Here is a 16,454-nt window from a genome sequence, read left to right as displayed (position 1 = left end):
TCGAGGTTGAATGGGGGCGGGCATTAGCTCCAACCACAGAGCCAATCGCATCACTGTGCGCTACCCACAGCGCCCAGTGACGTGACTCAGGCCTTCAAATCAAAATGACCCGATTTACTAGAGGACGAGAGGGGCTGGGCTGAAACGGAGCAATCCGCCAATATGGTATTTAGACCCTAAAACACATTGATACGAACTCCTATTACTATAATACAATGCTAGAGACTGAGAAATGACATTTATAATGCATGGGACCTTTAATATGCACCTGTTGTCCTGTTGACCTGTTGTGACGTCGGCGTTTGATAAGCTTTTTTGATTCGCGCGTGCATGTTATTCGTGCGTGGACCTTTTTAACTCTTTCAGAGTGGCATTTCCGGTGTCAAATGGAAAAAAATAAATAATGAAATTATATACCAATGATGTAAACTACCCATAATTGATCAGTAGGGTTTAACCTGGAGGTTGGGCTTTAAGTACTAAAAAGTAAAAGTACATTTTATTTTAAAGGGATAGACCAGGGGTCTCAAACTCATTCCATCATGGGCCAAGTTTTCATTTGAACTATACATTGCACCAGGTGAGTTAGTTGAAGAGGTGAGCCAATTAGTGAAATCATCAGCTGGTGTTTAGGCAAGGCTGGATTTAAACCAATTTACATTTACATACATACGATTTACACTCTGCCCACAATGGAATGTGTTCTGCGATAGACAATGTTGAAATGAAAGAACAGAGGACACTTTTTTTGCATAAAAAATATTTAATGCACTTCTCCATTGAAGGTAAACTAACATGGATGGCATTCACATCACAGCATGAATAATATCACAATATTAAAAACAGAATGGTGTATCCTGAATAATATCACAATATTAACCACAGCATACTGGATTATCCTGAATAATATCACAATATTAAAGGCAGAATACTGGAGTACCCTGAATAATATCACAATATTAAAGACAGAATACTGGAGTACCCTGAATAATATCACAATATTAAAGACACTAATACTGGAGTACCCTGAATAATATCACAATATTAACCACAGCATAATGCAGATCTGACTGTCTATTCTCCTGATAGCAGGTGTTTAATCAAAGATCCCCGCTTTCTAGTGTTGCACAAGGACCAATCAGCATGGGCGGGTTCATTTTACATTGATGGGGATTTGATTGGCTGTTTACCTGCAGTCGCAGGATTAATAACGTTAACGTTAGTTTGGCCAGAAAAACAATTAAAATATACTAATTAAAATGGTTGGACCTGTGAGATTTGTACTTTGTACTTTGTAGGTCTGCATTTTAAATGTAAGGAGTAAAAAGTATGTTTTTTTTCCTCTGAAATGTAATGGAGTAAAAGTACAAAGTATACAAACCTAATAATACTCGAGTAAAGTACAAATCCCCCAAAACAGTACTTAAGTATTGTAACGAAGTACAATTACTCAAGTACTTTACACCCCTGGGTACCGTTTACCTCCACCATCTGTTCTCTCCCCTCCAGGTAGGATTGCATCCAGCTCACTGATAGACTATCAAAACCAATTGCTTTTAGCTTGTCAATCAGAATGGAGCTAGTGATTGACAGTGTCGAAGGCTTTTTGTAGGTCCAGCATGACCATTTCACTGCTTGAGCTTTTGGTAAGCTTTGACTGACTTTTACGAAACGATTTCTGAGTGCATCCACGGCTCAGCGCGATTTTTTTTACCCTGGTGGTTCTTAGGGGGGCCATGTCGTTCAGTACTGTTGAGAATTTGGTTTTGAAACCACATGTTTCTTCAACTAGTGTACCACTGAGCTCTTCTGACCAGTCCAAGCTCTTCTAGGTTAAAGGCCTCGCTAGAGTAGGTTTTGAGGTCTCTAGATGTGACTGTTTTGTGACAGGATCTCTATGTTTTTACTTGAATTGGAAGTTTACATGATTGTTTTTGTGGTGAGGAAGTAAAAGGATGCAAAGGACCTCGAAACCCGAGCCATTTATTACCAGAGTTCGGCCAGGCTGGATAGTATGGATGCCATGTTGTGTGGCCACCTTATCATAGTGAGTCATAAGCCACTGACACTCTAGAACTAATTGAAACCTTGCTGTCCAAACTCTGCAATAAATAGCTAAACCCCATTCAAAACCCCAATGTAGAACTTCATAAATACATGGTTGTCAATCTAAAAACGAGTTTCTGATTCTTCATCCCTGGAACGTTTACCCTTTTGGAGATGTGAAGATTTTGCCTAACAGCAGTATTATATTAAGTTGTTTACACACAATGACCAATAATCAAATGCATTACCTGGCTTCATTCATTGTGGCTTACCCCATCCCTCATGCCCCACCATCAGTTTTCTATTTTTTTCTTTCCATATTATTTAAAATTAGAAATATATTCTGGTATTTCCTCTATCCAGGGAATATGTGTAAAAGAGTTTGACGTGGGAGCAGGTTGCATATTTTTATGATAAGAGTTTGCAAAGCACTTTTCATGTGGGAGACAGATGTGCAGAGGAGAGAAAGAGAGTGTGGGGGGGGGGAAGAGTGAAAATGAAGAATAGGAACGACTAAGTGATTGAGAGAAAGAATGAGTGAGTGAGAATAAAAAGAGAGGGGGCAGAATTAACAGAGAGAGAGAGATCAAACACTAGAGAATTCAAACACTCACACCCAGCAGTAGCTATACCCCCCCCCCCACGCACGCGCACACACACACGCACACACACACACACCACTACTACCACCATTCATCCCCTGCCAGGGAGTCTCCCTGCCTCGGCTCGAGTGTGTGAAGGAGGAGGAGAGGGAGGAGGAGGAGGGGGACGGGGAGGAGGAGGAGGAGGAGGAGGAGGAGGAGGGTAAACACGACCCCTCCATAACGTGTGCGTCAAGTAGCGGACAGGAGAGGAGGAGAGGGGAGCAAAGGATTTCCTCAGAATAACAGTGTAATACAGGGGCAGGGTCTCCATGTGATGTCAAGGCGGGCAGGAGCTTCAGATAAAACGTTTCAACGCGCTAGTTTCATCTCTTGGACTCCGTAGAGAATCAGAGAGAGGAGGGAGAGTGAGTGAATGGAAAGGGATATTACTAGAGGACTGCTATATTACTTTTTAATTGCAAAGAGGGAAAACAACCAAACAGAGGAATTGACGCTCGGTGACTAGATGGGGATTTGATGGACTGTTCTCCCCCCCCCGGTTAAGCAGAAAAAGCCTATTTTAGGGTGCCACTTTGCACCACACTTCTGTCTGCTCTGGACTGAGTTTGTTTTGATGTTTCGATTCACCTGGTTTGCTCACATTGGGACAAGACGCACACATGCTGCATGTATCATGGTCAGGTAAAAAGAACATTTAAGCCCACTCAAGTTTTGTGGAAACGCTTAATAGTTTCTTTCCCCAGTGCCACCGCTGAGATGATCTAATGGTCGGGAGCCTAAAGAGCGCCTTCTGGACTTCTTGCGTTAAAATGAATACATTAATTGTTAAGTAGACAAACATTAGCAACATTTCTCAAAAGCAATTGTGCTTTTGGCCATACGTGAATGTTTGCCGGCTGCACAAAGGCGGATAGATTCATTAGAAGGACCTCAGATAACCTTGAGAGCGCTCAGCGCGCCTATTACGAGCATGGATGAAATAATTGAAAGCATCGCTCGCCTGCGGGTTTAAGCAGCAAAACAGGTGAAAGTTGTTCGTCCACAAGAACCACAATATAGGAGACTGCGAATGAGACAATTCTTCGAGTATATTCGTTTTATTCTTTCCAGTTTTGCCTGAGAATGGCCTGTACAAAGTGCATTGGAATTGTAGTGCGTTCATAGCCTGTAGTAGATGGTACATACTTAATTTTTTTCAGAAGCTGTGCTTAAATCCTTCTTGAGAAAGTTTTCTTTTTTTTATAGTTCCAAGAACAACATTCATACCAAAATATACCAAGAACCTCAATATGCAATAGCCTGAAGACTTTTGAATGTAACATCATATTTGAGTGCATCACTGCACTGTTTTTATTTGGCTGCTCTTTGGTTTGTTATTGTGTTTGGAGGACAAAGTGACCTGTAGGAACTGAATGTTGACTCCGTTGATGTAGGGCGATCCCGTTGTTCACCTTATTAGGCTATGCCATTTGTTTAATATATATATATATATATTAAATATAATATATATATAAAAAGAAAAAGAAAGGCCACCAAAAATATCCAAACAACCTCCCTTGCTGTAGAGAAAAAAGTAGGTGTATTTCCATCAAATAACCACACAACTCTCTTGTTGCTGCTATAGTGGGAAATTATCAATATAAAAAAGAGGCGCTCCAGAATAGCTTAAATTATCTATAATTAAGACTAAACTCCTCTCTATAGCCCCGTGGCCGTGTGTGTCGTCCTTACACAAAGCAACACAATGTTACTAATAATCAGACTACTGGCTGTCGTCCTAGTCCTCATCTTTAACACTTCGCTGCTAAACACCGTCAAGTCAGACACCATTCGCCGGTTAAGACGCACCATAGCCCGGCGAGCCGACCAGGAGCTGAGCCGCCTGGCAGGTGAACCTTGCAGCAGCACGAGCTCCAGCGGCCGCAGAGCCAGCTCTCTGTCCCTGCCGCAACACCGCCCTCTGGCGGCCCATCCGAGGATGCACACCGAGGGCCGAGGGGAGCCATATAGAATAGCAAACGCACCTGTGGCTTGCTCGGGGGGTGAGTGCAGATCTGAAAATAACATGTTGCCCCGTTTTGGGACGCATCGGGTTTTTCGTTGGGGGGAAGAGATGGAATGGGGGGGGGACCCTGAGGATGTTGTGGGGAGCGGACAAGAACATCCCAACACGGCTCAGCGTTCCCCTGATCTTAGCGCCGCGTACCCAGATGGTTTCACTGATCTGGTCCATTCTTCTGAAAGTGACCAGAGGGACTCAAACGACGGATCAAAAAATGACAATAGAGACAACAGCTCAAATAACGGTCAGATGCAACAAGGTAGATCACACTCGAAAGACCTACAACCAAACGAACCGGCTTTTCTCAAAGACCCGCAACAGGCACCACGTCTATCCTCGCCTGACAAAACGAGCCCCCCCCCCGCCGACCACAGAAGAACCTCCCGCAGTCTCGATCAAGCATCCCGACCTAGTAGCGACGCTGATAAGGAAAATGAGAGTTGGGTTGACGCTTTCCCTGACAACTTGGCCAACTCCAGGAAGCGGGACATGATTTTATCCAAGCTGGAGAACGAGGACGATTCATCTGGGGAAATGTCGGATGAGGGAAGCCTCCTCGCCATGGGCGCCACCAGCCCTGCCTCGCCGTGGGGGAGCCGAGTGAAGGCGGAGCCGGTGCCCCCTTCCTGGATGTCTGCTCTGTATTTCAGCGGACGTCGGGAGCAGTTACGGGTGAAGGAGGGGGGCGCTGGGGCAGGGGGAGCTGACCTGCCCCGGGCAAAGTTCAGCCTGGAGCTGTGGGTGAAGCCGGAGGGAGGGCAGAGCAACCCAGGAGTCATAGCAGGTGAGTTGAGAGAGAGAGAGGAGAGAGAGAGAGAGATAGAGAGAGAGAGAGAGAGAGAGAGAGAGAGAGAGAGAGAGAGAGAGAGAGAGAGAGAGAGAGAGAGAGAGAGAGAGAGAGAGAGAGAGAGAGGGGCGGATGAGAGAGAGAGGCAATGAGAGAGAGAGGGGCGAAGGAGAGAGAGAGAGAGGAGGGAGGCAATGAGAGAGATAAAGAAGGAGAGAGAGAGAAGGGCGGAGGAGAAAGAGAGAGAGAGAGGAGGGAGGCAATGAGAGGGAGATAAAGAAGGAGAGAGAGAGGGTTGGAGGAGAGAGAGAGAGAGAGAGAGAGAGGAGGGAGGCAATGAGAGGGAGATAAAGAAGGAGAGAGAGAGAGGGTTGGAGGAGAGAGAGAGAGAGAGAGGAGGGAGGCAATGAGAGAGATAAAGAGGGAGAGAGAGAGAGAGAGAGAGAGAGGCGGAGAGAGAGAGAGGGGCGGAGGAGAGAGGGTCGGAAGAGAGAGAGAGAGGAGGGAGGCCGAGAGATGGAGAAAGAAAGAGAGAGAGGCGGAAGAGAGAGAGGCGGATAGAGAGAGGGGCGGAGGAGAGAGAGAGAGGAGGGAGGCAATGAGAGAGAGATAAAGAAGGAGATGGAGAGAGAGGCGGAGGAGAGAGAGGGAGGCAGGGAGGGAGAGATAGGGGGAGGGAGGCAGAGAGGGAGAGAGAGAGAGAGAGAGAGAAAGAAGGATAGAGAGATAGGGGGGACGACGACGAGAGATATAGGGAAGAGAGAACGAGAGAGTAGAGCGAGTGAGTGTGAAAATGTGTGTTCTCTTTTTTTCTTTCTTTCACACAAGCAGACATACAGTACTATACACTTTTCTCTTACCCTCTGTTTTTTTCCTCATCTTCTCTTTATTCATCTGCATGGCTATCTGTCTTCTCTTTCTGTCTGCCTCACCCCTTGTCTGTCTGTCTGCCTGCTTACCTGTCCACCTGCCAGAATGCCTCTCCATTTGCCTGTCAGCGTCTATACTTTTACCAACAAACTTCCAGTTCTGCGATCTGATTGGCCACTGACGTTTCTGGTCATGTGACATGTGCGCCAATCGCGTGACGCCTGTTTCTGCGCCTATTTCCGCCTCTAACAGCCTGCAAACTACCTAACGCCTAGTTATATCACTGGTTACGACGAGCTAGTCAAGATGAGAAGCTCGTTCAGCCACAGACTCATTCCCCCCCGACACTCAACTAACCGCCTCGGACAGTCCTTCATACCAGCGGCCATCAGGCTCCACAACAGTGGGCAGCGACTAGCGGCCTCCAGGCTCCACAACAGGGGGCAGCGACAGCGACTGCTACCAGACATTGACCTGGGACTTATAGGAACCCAAGGAGGACAACCTACACTACCTTAGGCTTACTGCACCCTATGTGGATACTGTGATACTGTGAATAATGTATATTTCATATTTCAGTGGATAACGTGATACTGTGAATAATGTATACTCAGGCCCTGTTTAGACGGAAACGCTAGCAGGTGAATCCGCAAAAATATTTTTTCGGATGTGCCTTTCGTTTATACGGAAACGGCGTTTTTACGGGGTGAAACCGCAAAAAAGTGAGACTACCTTCCAGGGTGGAATTCCTAGAAACGCAAAACCTTTGCGCTCTCGTCTAAACTGTGAAACCGTATAAATCTGTTAAAACGATGACGAAAGGGTTGTCACGGCTCTGGTCGCGCGTACTGCTTACGTCACAGGTAGCAGGTATGCGCCAGTAGCCGAGACGTAAACAAAGCAAGTATGTCTGACTATATCAACGGAGATCACTTGAAGGCTACATTGGCAGTACTTTTAAAGACACAAGAATCAGTCCAGTTTTAAGATACGCTATTGGAGCTGGAATTACCGCGGCTGCTGGCACCAGACTTGCCCTCCAATGGATCCTCGTTAAAGGATTTAAAGTGTACTCATTCCAATTACAGGGCCAGCAGGTGCCTCGACTGGCCCGCGCCGTTCTGTGTTCTAAACGTAGCGTTATAGCAGTACTTTTAACCCTTTCACTGCCACACGACAGAAGGTTAACCCTTTACTATCACACAACCGGCTGTCGTGTGGCAGTGAAAGGGTTAAATACACAAGAATCTGTCCCGCGGCGTGAGTGGTCCCACTGTCTGTGAGTGACTCTGCTTTGGTCCAATCACATTCCCCATCCACAGTCTGCGAATCAGAGGCAGAGTAGGGCGGGTCTTCACAGCACGTCATGTGACATATGCGCCAATCGTGTGACAGCGGTGCTCCGTCGTTACAGCCTCGTCTGCACAGAGAATTCCACCCCAAAACGCTCGTCTAAACGCAAAATTAAAAGTGAAACTGCAAGACTACTTTTGCGGTTTCTGTTCACAAAACGCTTGTCTAAACGTAGCCTCAGTAGATAGTAAATTATAACACTACCTCATGCATACTGCACCTTATGTGACACTGTGAATAATGTGAATATTCCTCAGCTAGTCAGATAATAAATTATATTGACCATATTGATCAAATTGTTTACACTGCCTGTGTTGTTTTTTACTACCTGTATACTGTGTTGTTTTACTACCTGTACCCCCCCCCCCCCTCCCCCCCATGCTGCTATGATGCCTGAATTTCCCCAAGGGGATCAATAAAGGAATATCTTATCTATCTTAAGCTTAGGCAACTCTTTCGAAGTTGGTTAAGGTTAGAGTTTGGAATCAGGGCTGGTGTTCTATCGCCCTGCTCTAAGACAAACTCTAACCTTAACCAACTTCGAAAGAGTGCCTAAGCTTAACCAGTGATAGAAACAGGCGTCACACGATTGGCGCAGATGTCACATGACCAGAAACGTCAGTGGCCAATCAGATCGCGGAAAAATGCAAGTTAGTTGGTAAAAGTATTGACGCTGCCTGTCAACCTGCTGCCTTCCTCTGCTTGCTTGTGTCTGTCTCGTGTCTTCCCTGTCACCTGTGTCTGTCAATCTGCTGTCTGTCTGTGTGCAATCATTTCTTTAGTGTATATGACACCTAAAATAATTTATTTAGTGTATATATGACACCTAAAATCAAGTGAGTGTTTTTGATTTGGCTGAGTGCTGATGCCTTCAAGCACACGGTTAAAAAACTAGGTTGAGGCTTCACCTGCATAAATGACACCTGTAACATTGGCGCTGTAACCCAGATGGCACGGTGAGTCCTGCTCTCCAGCTGGGGGTCACCGGTGAGACGTGAGGAGTGAGCGTATAGGGGGGTCACTGTAACAGAATTGGAGAAGTCTGTTAAAATGCACTCCTCTCCTCAGAAAGACTGCCCCCTCTTACCAAATCAAATCAAATGTGCATCTTTGATTTGGCTTGTTGGTCGCTAGCATCGCTGCTTCTCATGCCGGCAACACAGGACATATACTGTAGTGAAATTGTTAACCTTCTGTATTGTCACAGTGAAAGGGTTAACCCTTTGGTAGTGAACGGGTTAAACTTTGAGTGTCAAGGTGTCACCCAAGGAGAATAAGTGAATGTCCTTGCTGGCACGTCTACCTGCTGTATGTCTGTCTGTCTGTCTGTCTGTCTGTCTGTCTGTCTGTCTGTCTGTCTGTCTGTCTGTCTGTCCGTGTGTCTGTCTGTCTGTCCCTTGGCCATTAGAAATCCACAAATGTGGAAACAGGGAGCAATTAGAATAGAGATGAATGGGGATGACTGGCACCTCCCATGACAGTAAAGACAGGCATCCTACTTATCATCCTTCCCTCGTCATATCTCGCATCACCCTTCTGGTAGGAAAAAAAAACGTGTTAACTCCTCATTAAATATCTGTAATAGTTTCAAGTAAATTGAGGATGATGGTGGTGATGAAGAAGATGGTGATGAGGATGATGTTGAGGAAGATGATCTGCCCATATTCTCACACATATCCCAAAAACTACAAACGGTTGTGTACAAATACATTTTCGTTTAAGAGTTACTGAGTTAGGGGAGCTCCAGTAGCTCACCACGTACCGCGAGTGCTATTTCAGCGCCGTGGACAACCGCGCTCGCGCGGATCTGGGGCTGAGCGCGTTCGAATCCCGGACGGCAGCCGTGCCTTTCCCAGAGTGTCTTTCCCCCCATCTGAACCCTTTCAGCCTGCTTCTGTCGGTCGAACTTGACCAAGTATGAATGCGACGAAAAAGCGATAAACGCTAAAAAGAACCAGCTGACTGGTCAAAGTTTAAAAAAAAAAAATAGTTACTGAGTTAAAGAGTTGGAATGTATGATGTCATGTATTCCAGGAAGTATGTATTCATTTATTTATTCATATACTCATTCATAACATTCATAATATATTTTAATTTTCATAATTTCACTGAGCTTTATTCAATACATCCTGGAATATATATAATGACATCACACATTCCAACTCTTTAAAGTTACAATCTGTAAAGGGGTTCAAACAGCGACCTCTGGGTAAAAGTTCTGCGCTTGGTACTGTACTTTGTTTACTTGTTTTGTTTTGGTCTGATCATGTGTGGGTTGGAGTTTAGTAACTTATTATACAGTGGATTTCTCCAGACCTCTCTTGGTAGAGCCTGAGCTGTGGCCAACAGTAGCAACCCCTCCCCTCCACCACCCACTCAACTCCAACCCAAAATACCAAAACAAAAGATGTAAACAAAGTGCAATACCAAGAGGGGCTTAAGGTCACTGTTTGACGACATTACAGTTTCTACCTATAACTCTACCTATAGCAATAACTCTCAAACCAATTTAATAAACAATTTAATTTAAAGACAGTTTGTAGTTTTGGCATATGTGTGAGATTTTTTTGGTGGTGTGTTCCTTTAAGAGCTTCCATCATACAGTATGCTTATACAATTCAATAAAGTGGTTTGATCCAAATTAACTGTATTGCCTCAGTTCAGTGGGTGCCAGGACTGCCAGCCATCCCTTTCATCCCCGCTTGTCTGTTTAGATACATGAATTGTATTGAATGGAAGTGATACTGAAGGTTGTAACATAGGAGGAAACTGTAAATTTCTTCTATAAATTCCGTGGCTAGTAAACGAAAGCCTGAAAGCCTCCAGAGATCATGTGTATAGAGTTACATAACATACCATGTGAAGGCCTGTATTTCATTCTCTCTCTCTCTCTCTCTCTCTCTCACTCACTCACTCACTCACTCACTCACTCACTCACTCACTCACTCACTCACTCACTCACTCACTCACTCACTCACTCACTCACTCACTCACTATCTCCATTTCTCTCTTTCACACGCTCTCACTCACTTTCTCTCTCAGTCTTCCTCTCACACACATTCACTAGTCTCTTTCTCTCTTCCTTTCTCTCTTTCACACACTCACTCCCTCACACTATCTCTCCCTCACACACACACACACACACACACACACACTCACTCACTCACTCACTCACTCACTCTCTCTCTCTCTCTCTCTCTCTCTCACTCACTCACTCACTCACTCACTCACTCACTCACTCACTCACTCACTCACTCACTCACTCACTCACTCACTCACTCACTCACTCACTCACTCACTCACTCACTCACTCACTCACTCACTCACTGACTCACTCACTCACTCACTCACTCACTCACTCACTCACTCACTCACTCACTCACTCCACTGAGACTGGTTGATATTTATTTTAGTTTAACCTTAATTTAAAGCCTCTATCCAGAATCAACACCTCCTGTGCTCGCGAGAATGTGCTTTGTTTAGTCTGTGCTTAATTATTTGCTTTGAAGACGTGTTTTCATTCTGACATTGATTGACTGAGCTTGTAATAGTACATGGACAAAGACTACACATGAGATATAATGATGTATGAAGCTGCAACATGTTTGTTTACATTTGCAATGCGTGTTAACATTGGTATATCTCTATGTTTCTAAGCCACAAGGACACTGCCAGCTTGGCACTTTTTTCCCATTCTTCCCTAATGTACACAACATGGTATTATAGAAGGATATAACCTTTGAGATCCATCGAGTTCACATGAAGGATTCACATGAAGGGCACCATGTGAATGAGCTTGCTGAATATAGTTTTTCACGTTTGTGCATTAAAAATAACCTTATTTATGACCAACAAAGAAGTCTCTAGAGCAGGGGTTCTCAAACTGTTTTATACCACGACCCCATTGTATTTAGTTATTTTCGTTGGTGACCCCACACTTTATATATTGCGTAATTTCAATGTGGAATTAAGGAATATCAAAATAAAAGCACACATTGATTAACTTGATCATGCATATTTATTAGAATATTTTATTACAGCACTATTTTATCAATACATATTATAAAAAAATTTACTTGCCAATGCGTGACCCCACTATCACCTACCCACGACCCCACTTTGGGTCGCGGCCCGTAGTTTGAGAACCGCTGCTCTAGAGTATTTAAACCACAAAGTGTAGCAACCAAAATATACATAACAAAAAGGGAGGGATGAGGGAGGAGTGATGCGTCATTCTTGGCACATCCGGGTACTTTGTCTTTTTTTCACGGCTGTGCCTACTTTTTGGGAAAACGCAGACACTGTTCCTATTGATTGCCATTGTATTTGGCCTGTATAAAAACTGCCAGCAGAATGATTACATTGTTTGAAAAGTTTGTTTTGTTAGTGCATCATGTTAAGTCGAGCAATTACTTTCCAACACTGTCGCTTTGGATAAAAGCGTCAGCTAAATGACTAAATGTTTTGTAAATGACCACCATTGAGCGTTGGCGCCATTGTGAAGAGTTACGTCTGATCCATTTTCAGGCATGCCTATTTCCCCATTCAGCTGCAGGATATTTTCTCATTTTCCTACCTGGGCATTTAATATTACGCTTATGAATCCCCGGAGGGTAATTTGCCTCCATGAAGTGCATTCCTTTCCGATAACCGGCCACCTCAGAGTATATTATTCCGCTTATACCATGGCTACTTGTCAAAGACAAATAATATGTGCCATTTATTCATATTTTCTATATTAAAATATAAATACATATGTTATTCATGCTTTGCTCATGGCTGGCTTTCATTATAGTCCCTCTACCTTAGCAACTGCTTGACAACCACCTGTCACTTGATTGATGCCAGTGACAATGACCCAGAAAGCTCACTTTATGCTAGTAAGCTTTTCTGTTAATAACTTTGCCTATGGTTAACAAATAGTGAATATGATCTGACAGTATGTTTGACAAAAAGGCTGGTTTGTTAGGCAGACATATTAACTGTTAGTCTGCAACACTACTATCACCGACATCTAAGAAGGGAGATCCCCCCTTGAATGGCCCTTCTAAGGTTTCTCTCCTCCACACTGCCTGTGGAGCATTTTTCCCTATTGTTAGGTTTTAGTGAGTTTTTCCTTACCTTCGCGTGGGGTATGTCTGGGAGTGTTTGCACTCATTCATTTATTTGCATTTATTTTAAATTTGTTGGACCTTATGGTGTTCTTGTTCTGTTCTTGACTTATTGTTATGTTTTGTTCTTGACTTGTTTAAAGAAGACTTGTACGGCCCATGGGGACATTAACGTGTGTTGTCGGGCCTTATAAATACATTTGATTTGATTTGATCCCCAAATCAATAACCTTTTCTCATGTTAAATATGCATGCCATGAAGTACAGTCATTGTTGCGAGTTGAATTTCGAGGACAGAATGTGCCATGATATGAAGGGATTATGCAAATACAGGAATGCATTGCCTCTCCACATACCAATCTGCTTTGCTAACTCTAATAATCGCCCCAAAATAATAATACTGCGTGTGTAATTATTGCATAATGTGTGTAACATGCCAGAGCACATTGGGCTGAATAGAGAGATGTATCACATCCTACCTTGCCTCTCAGATATTAACACTCTTTAGACAGACTATATTCCTGCAAGGCTTTTTCTCTCCATGTACATCCCGTCCTTGCAATTCAACTCGCAACAATGAATGTACTTAAGGCCAGTGGTGTAGTCTGGTCTGAAGTAGTGGGCATACTATGACTTTATATAACCTTCCAATAAATCTGTCAACATGATCTTACAGATCTTGATGATTTATTCCTTTTCACTGACTTGAGTGATTGTTTACCCAACCCAATATTTTAGCATTCTAACTAGTGATGCACCGATGTGAAAATTGTGGCCGATACCGATAACCGATATTAATATTGCTGTTCTGGCCGATACCGATATTTACCGATGTCGATATCTCTGTATAGAAAACACTTTTTTATGATAATCAAATAAGGAGCTATTTTCCAAAACACATTTTTATTTTACTTTTGTAACTTATTTTCAGAAATTACTGATATTTTGAAACTATTTAAGGCCAAAACATGTAAAAAGAAATAATTTTTTTAATTTAAATTATTATTATTTAAATATCGGCCCTATCTTGATATCGGACCGATACCGATGTGTAAAAAAAACGAGCACATTACGAGCGCACAGTCTACGCATTAACTATCAAATAGAAATGCTCTAAAATACGAGATAAATGCCAACAATGGAACACAGTTCTAAGCTTAAAAGGAGAGTGTTGAAAGTAGGCTAATTATAGTGAATCCTCCTCTTGGCTTCACTGAATTATGTTCTCTACTGTTAACCTAGTGGATCCTCCTCTTCACTGAGTTCTGTTCTGTTAACATAGTGGATCCTCCTCTTCACTGAGTTCTGTTCTGTTAACATAGTGGATCCTCCTCTACACTGAGTTCTGTTCTGTTAACATAGTGTATCTTCCTCATGGCTTCACTGAGTTCTGTTCTGTTAACATAGTGGATCTTCCTCATGGCTTCACTGAGTTCTGTTCTGTTAACATAGTGTATCTTCCTCATGGCTTCACTGAGTTCTGTTCTGTTAACATAGTGGATCTTCCTCATGGCTTCACTGAGTTCTGTTCTGTTAACATAGTGGATCTTCCTCATGGCTTCACTGAGTTCTGTTCTGTTAACATAGTGGATCTTCCTCATGGCTTCACTGAGTTATGTTCTGTTAACATAGTGGATCTTCCTCATGGCTTCACTGAGTCCAAATTCCTCAGACGGCTCCTTGCTCACTTTGGGACATTTTTAAATGTCTGCTACTTATTTTGCTTCAGGGGTTCATATCAGCTACTTTCTGCATTTACATTAGATCAACAAGTAATGCAATATGCTAGACAAGATTTGAGTAATGGCAATATCATAGCAAATCTTCTAGTGGGTATACAGAAAACGTTAGTGTGCTCTAGTGCAGGGGTTCTCAACCTTTCTGCTGCCAAGGCACCCCTGTGTTCAATAAAATATTCCAGGGCACCCCTACATACGATAAAGACTTTCCCGGTCCTGTCTTTTTTGCTACAATGATGATACAATGACTCTTTATTTGCCGTGCTGTCGTTGAGATGTTTTGTTGTTTGTTTGTCTTTGTTGCTTGTTGGTGAATCTGCAAATATGAATTGCCCCACGCAGGATCAATAAAGTTGTCTGAATCTGATGACAACATTTTTTTTTAAATACAGAAAAGGATCACTAAAGTGCTATCTGTTGCAGCTGCACTGTTCTCCATAAAAATAGCATATTTGGATAAGTTTGACAATTTCTCAAAAACAGAAAATCATATATTTTTTTTAAATACAGAAAAGGATCACCAAGTTACCATTTCTCAAAAAATATAAATAAATACAGAAAATAAGCACTTGTTCACTCAGTGGACATTTCTAGCTCAATGCGAGGTCCGCTGCTGCTGGCTAATAATACGGTCAATACGTGGGGAGATCTTTGACAAGGCAACACGCATGTCATCATCAAGGCTCAACTTGGCCCTATATTTTGTTTTCAGAGCTGTCATGGATGAAAAGCCAGCTTCACACAGATATGTGGGGCTGAATGGTATCAACACCTTAACTGCAGCATCATGAGATACTTGGTACTCAGCACCACACTCTGAAACTAGCTCTCCAGGTGGTATCAGATGAGATTTCAATGAGTTCTTCCAAGAGTTTGGATGGAGATGTGTCAGGAAGCTTTGTCTCAATGTTGTCTGTAAAGTTTTTTTTTATCCAGAGTAACTTGGTGATACTTTTCTGTGTTTTATTAAATAATGATTTTCAGTTTTTTAGAAATGGTCAAACTTATCCAAATATGGTATTTTCATGGAAAACAGTGCAGCTGCAACAGATAGCACTTTAGAGATAATTTTCTGTAATCCAAAAAGAATTTGGATTCACTATAAAGTGCCTGTTCACTATAAAGTGCCACGTTTTGATATATTGAGCTTTAAACTTTAAGTACATTTTTTGGAACACGCAACCTAAAACACCTTCCTCTCCCAAACTGTTCCTGCAATTGTTTTATGTTGCATGATGATCATGGATACATTTATTATGTATTGTATTTTTTATGTTTAAATATCAACATAATCTGTCTGTCCACCCTCAGTACATTTACTATCAATATAATATAGTAGTCTGACTTCATCATCTTTTCAAACGCACACAGCTTGTTGTTAGCTTATGGTAACGGGACATTAATTCCGGTCTTAAACACAACGTGGTCATAAAGGAATGGCAAGGATTGCAAAGCATGTTATATGCATTTGACCCGTTGCGGAATAAAACAGCAGGGATTTGTTTTGGGTCGCAAAAACACTACCCTTGCTGTGTTTCAATGTCCGCGTTCCAGATCCAGACGCTACTACTACTGCTGAGCTGAGAGACGCTACTGCTCACTGCTCAGCCTGCCTGAGATGCATCCTATTGGCTGTGTGCTGGAGCGGATATGAGTCACGACACCACGGATTTTCAAAATAAGAGTATCATAATGACCTTAATGTTGCTAGCTTTCGGAGCCTAGTTATTATAGCTGGAGCTGCGCGTGGGCATAAATGAGACCCGCTATAGGATTTTCAAAATAAGACTGTTGTCATTCTATATTTTTAAAGAACATTGCCAGGCATCTCGCGGAACCCCTGACAGCTCTCCGCGGAACCCCTGTGTGCCGCGGAACCCC

The 16,454-nt window shown here is 43.0% G+C and overlaps 1 protein-coding gene across 1 annotated transcript in view; it reads left to right on the top strand.

The window, feature by feature from the left end:
• Positions 1-4,395: 4,395 nt before the first annotated feature.
• Positions 4,396-16,454, top strand: part of pappa2 (pappalysin 2) — a gene marked incomplete at both ends in the record, with an annotated part of 373,122 nt that continues 361,063 nt past the window's right edge. Inside the window, 1 exon segment of the mRNA XM_084327732.1 lies at positions 4,396-5,497. Coding sequence (XP_084183858.1) covers positions 4,396-5,497 — 1,102 coding nt within the window.

This window comes from Notolepis coatsorum, assembly GCF_963971535.1.
Source record: "Notolepis coatsorum genome assembly, chromosome: 13".
In the NCBI taxonomy this organism is placed as follows: domain Eukaryota; kingdom Metazoa; phylum Chordata; class Actinopteri; order Aulopiformes; family Paralepididae; genus Notolepis; species Notolepis coatsorum.
The sequence above is the reverse complement of the archived record's forward strand: the minus strand, read 5'-3'. Positions and strand labels throughout refer to the sequence as shown.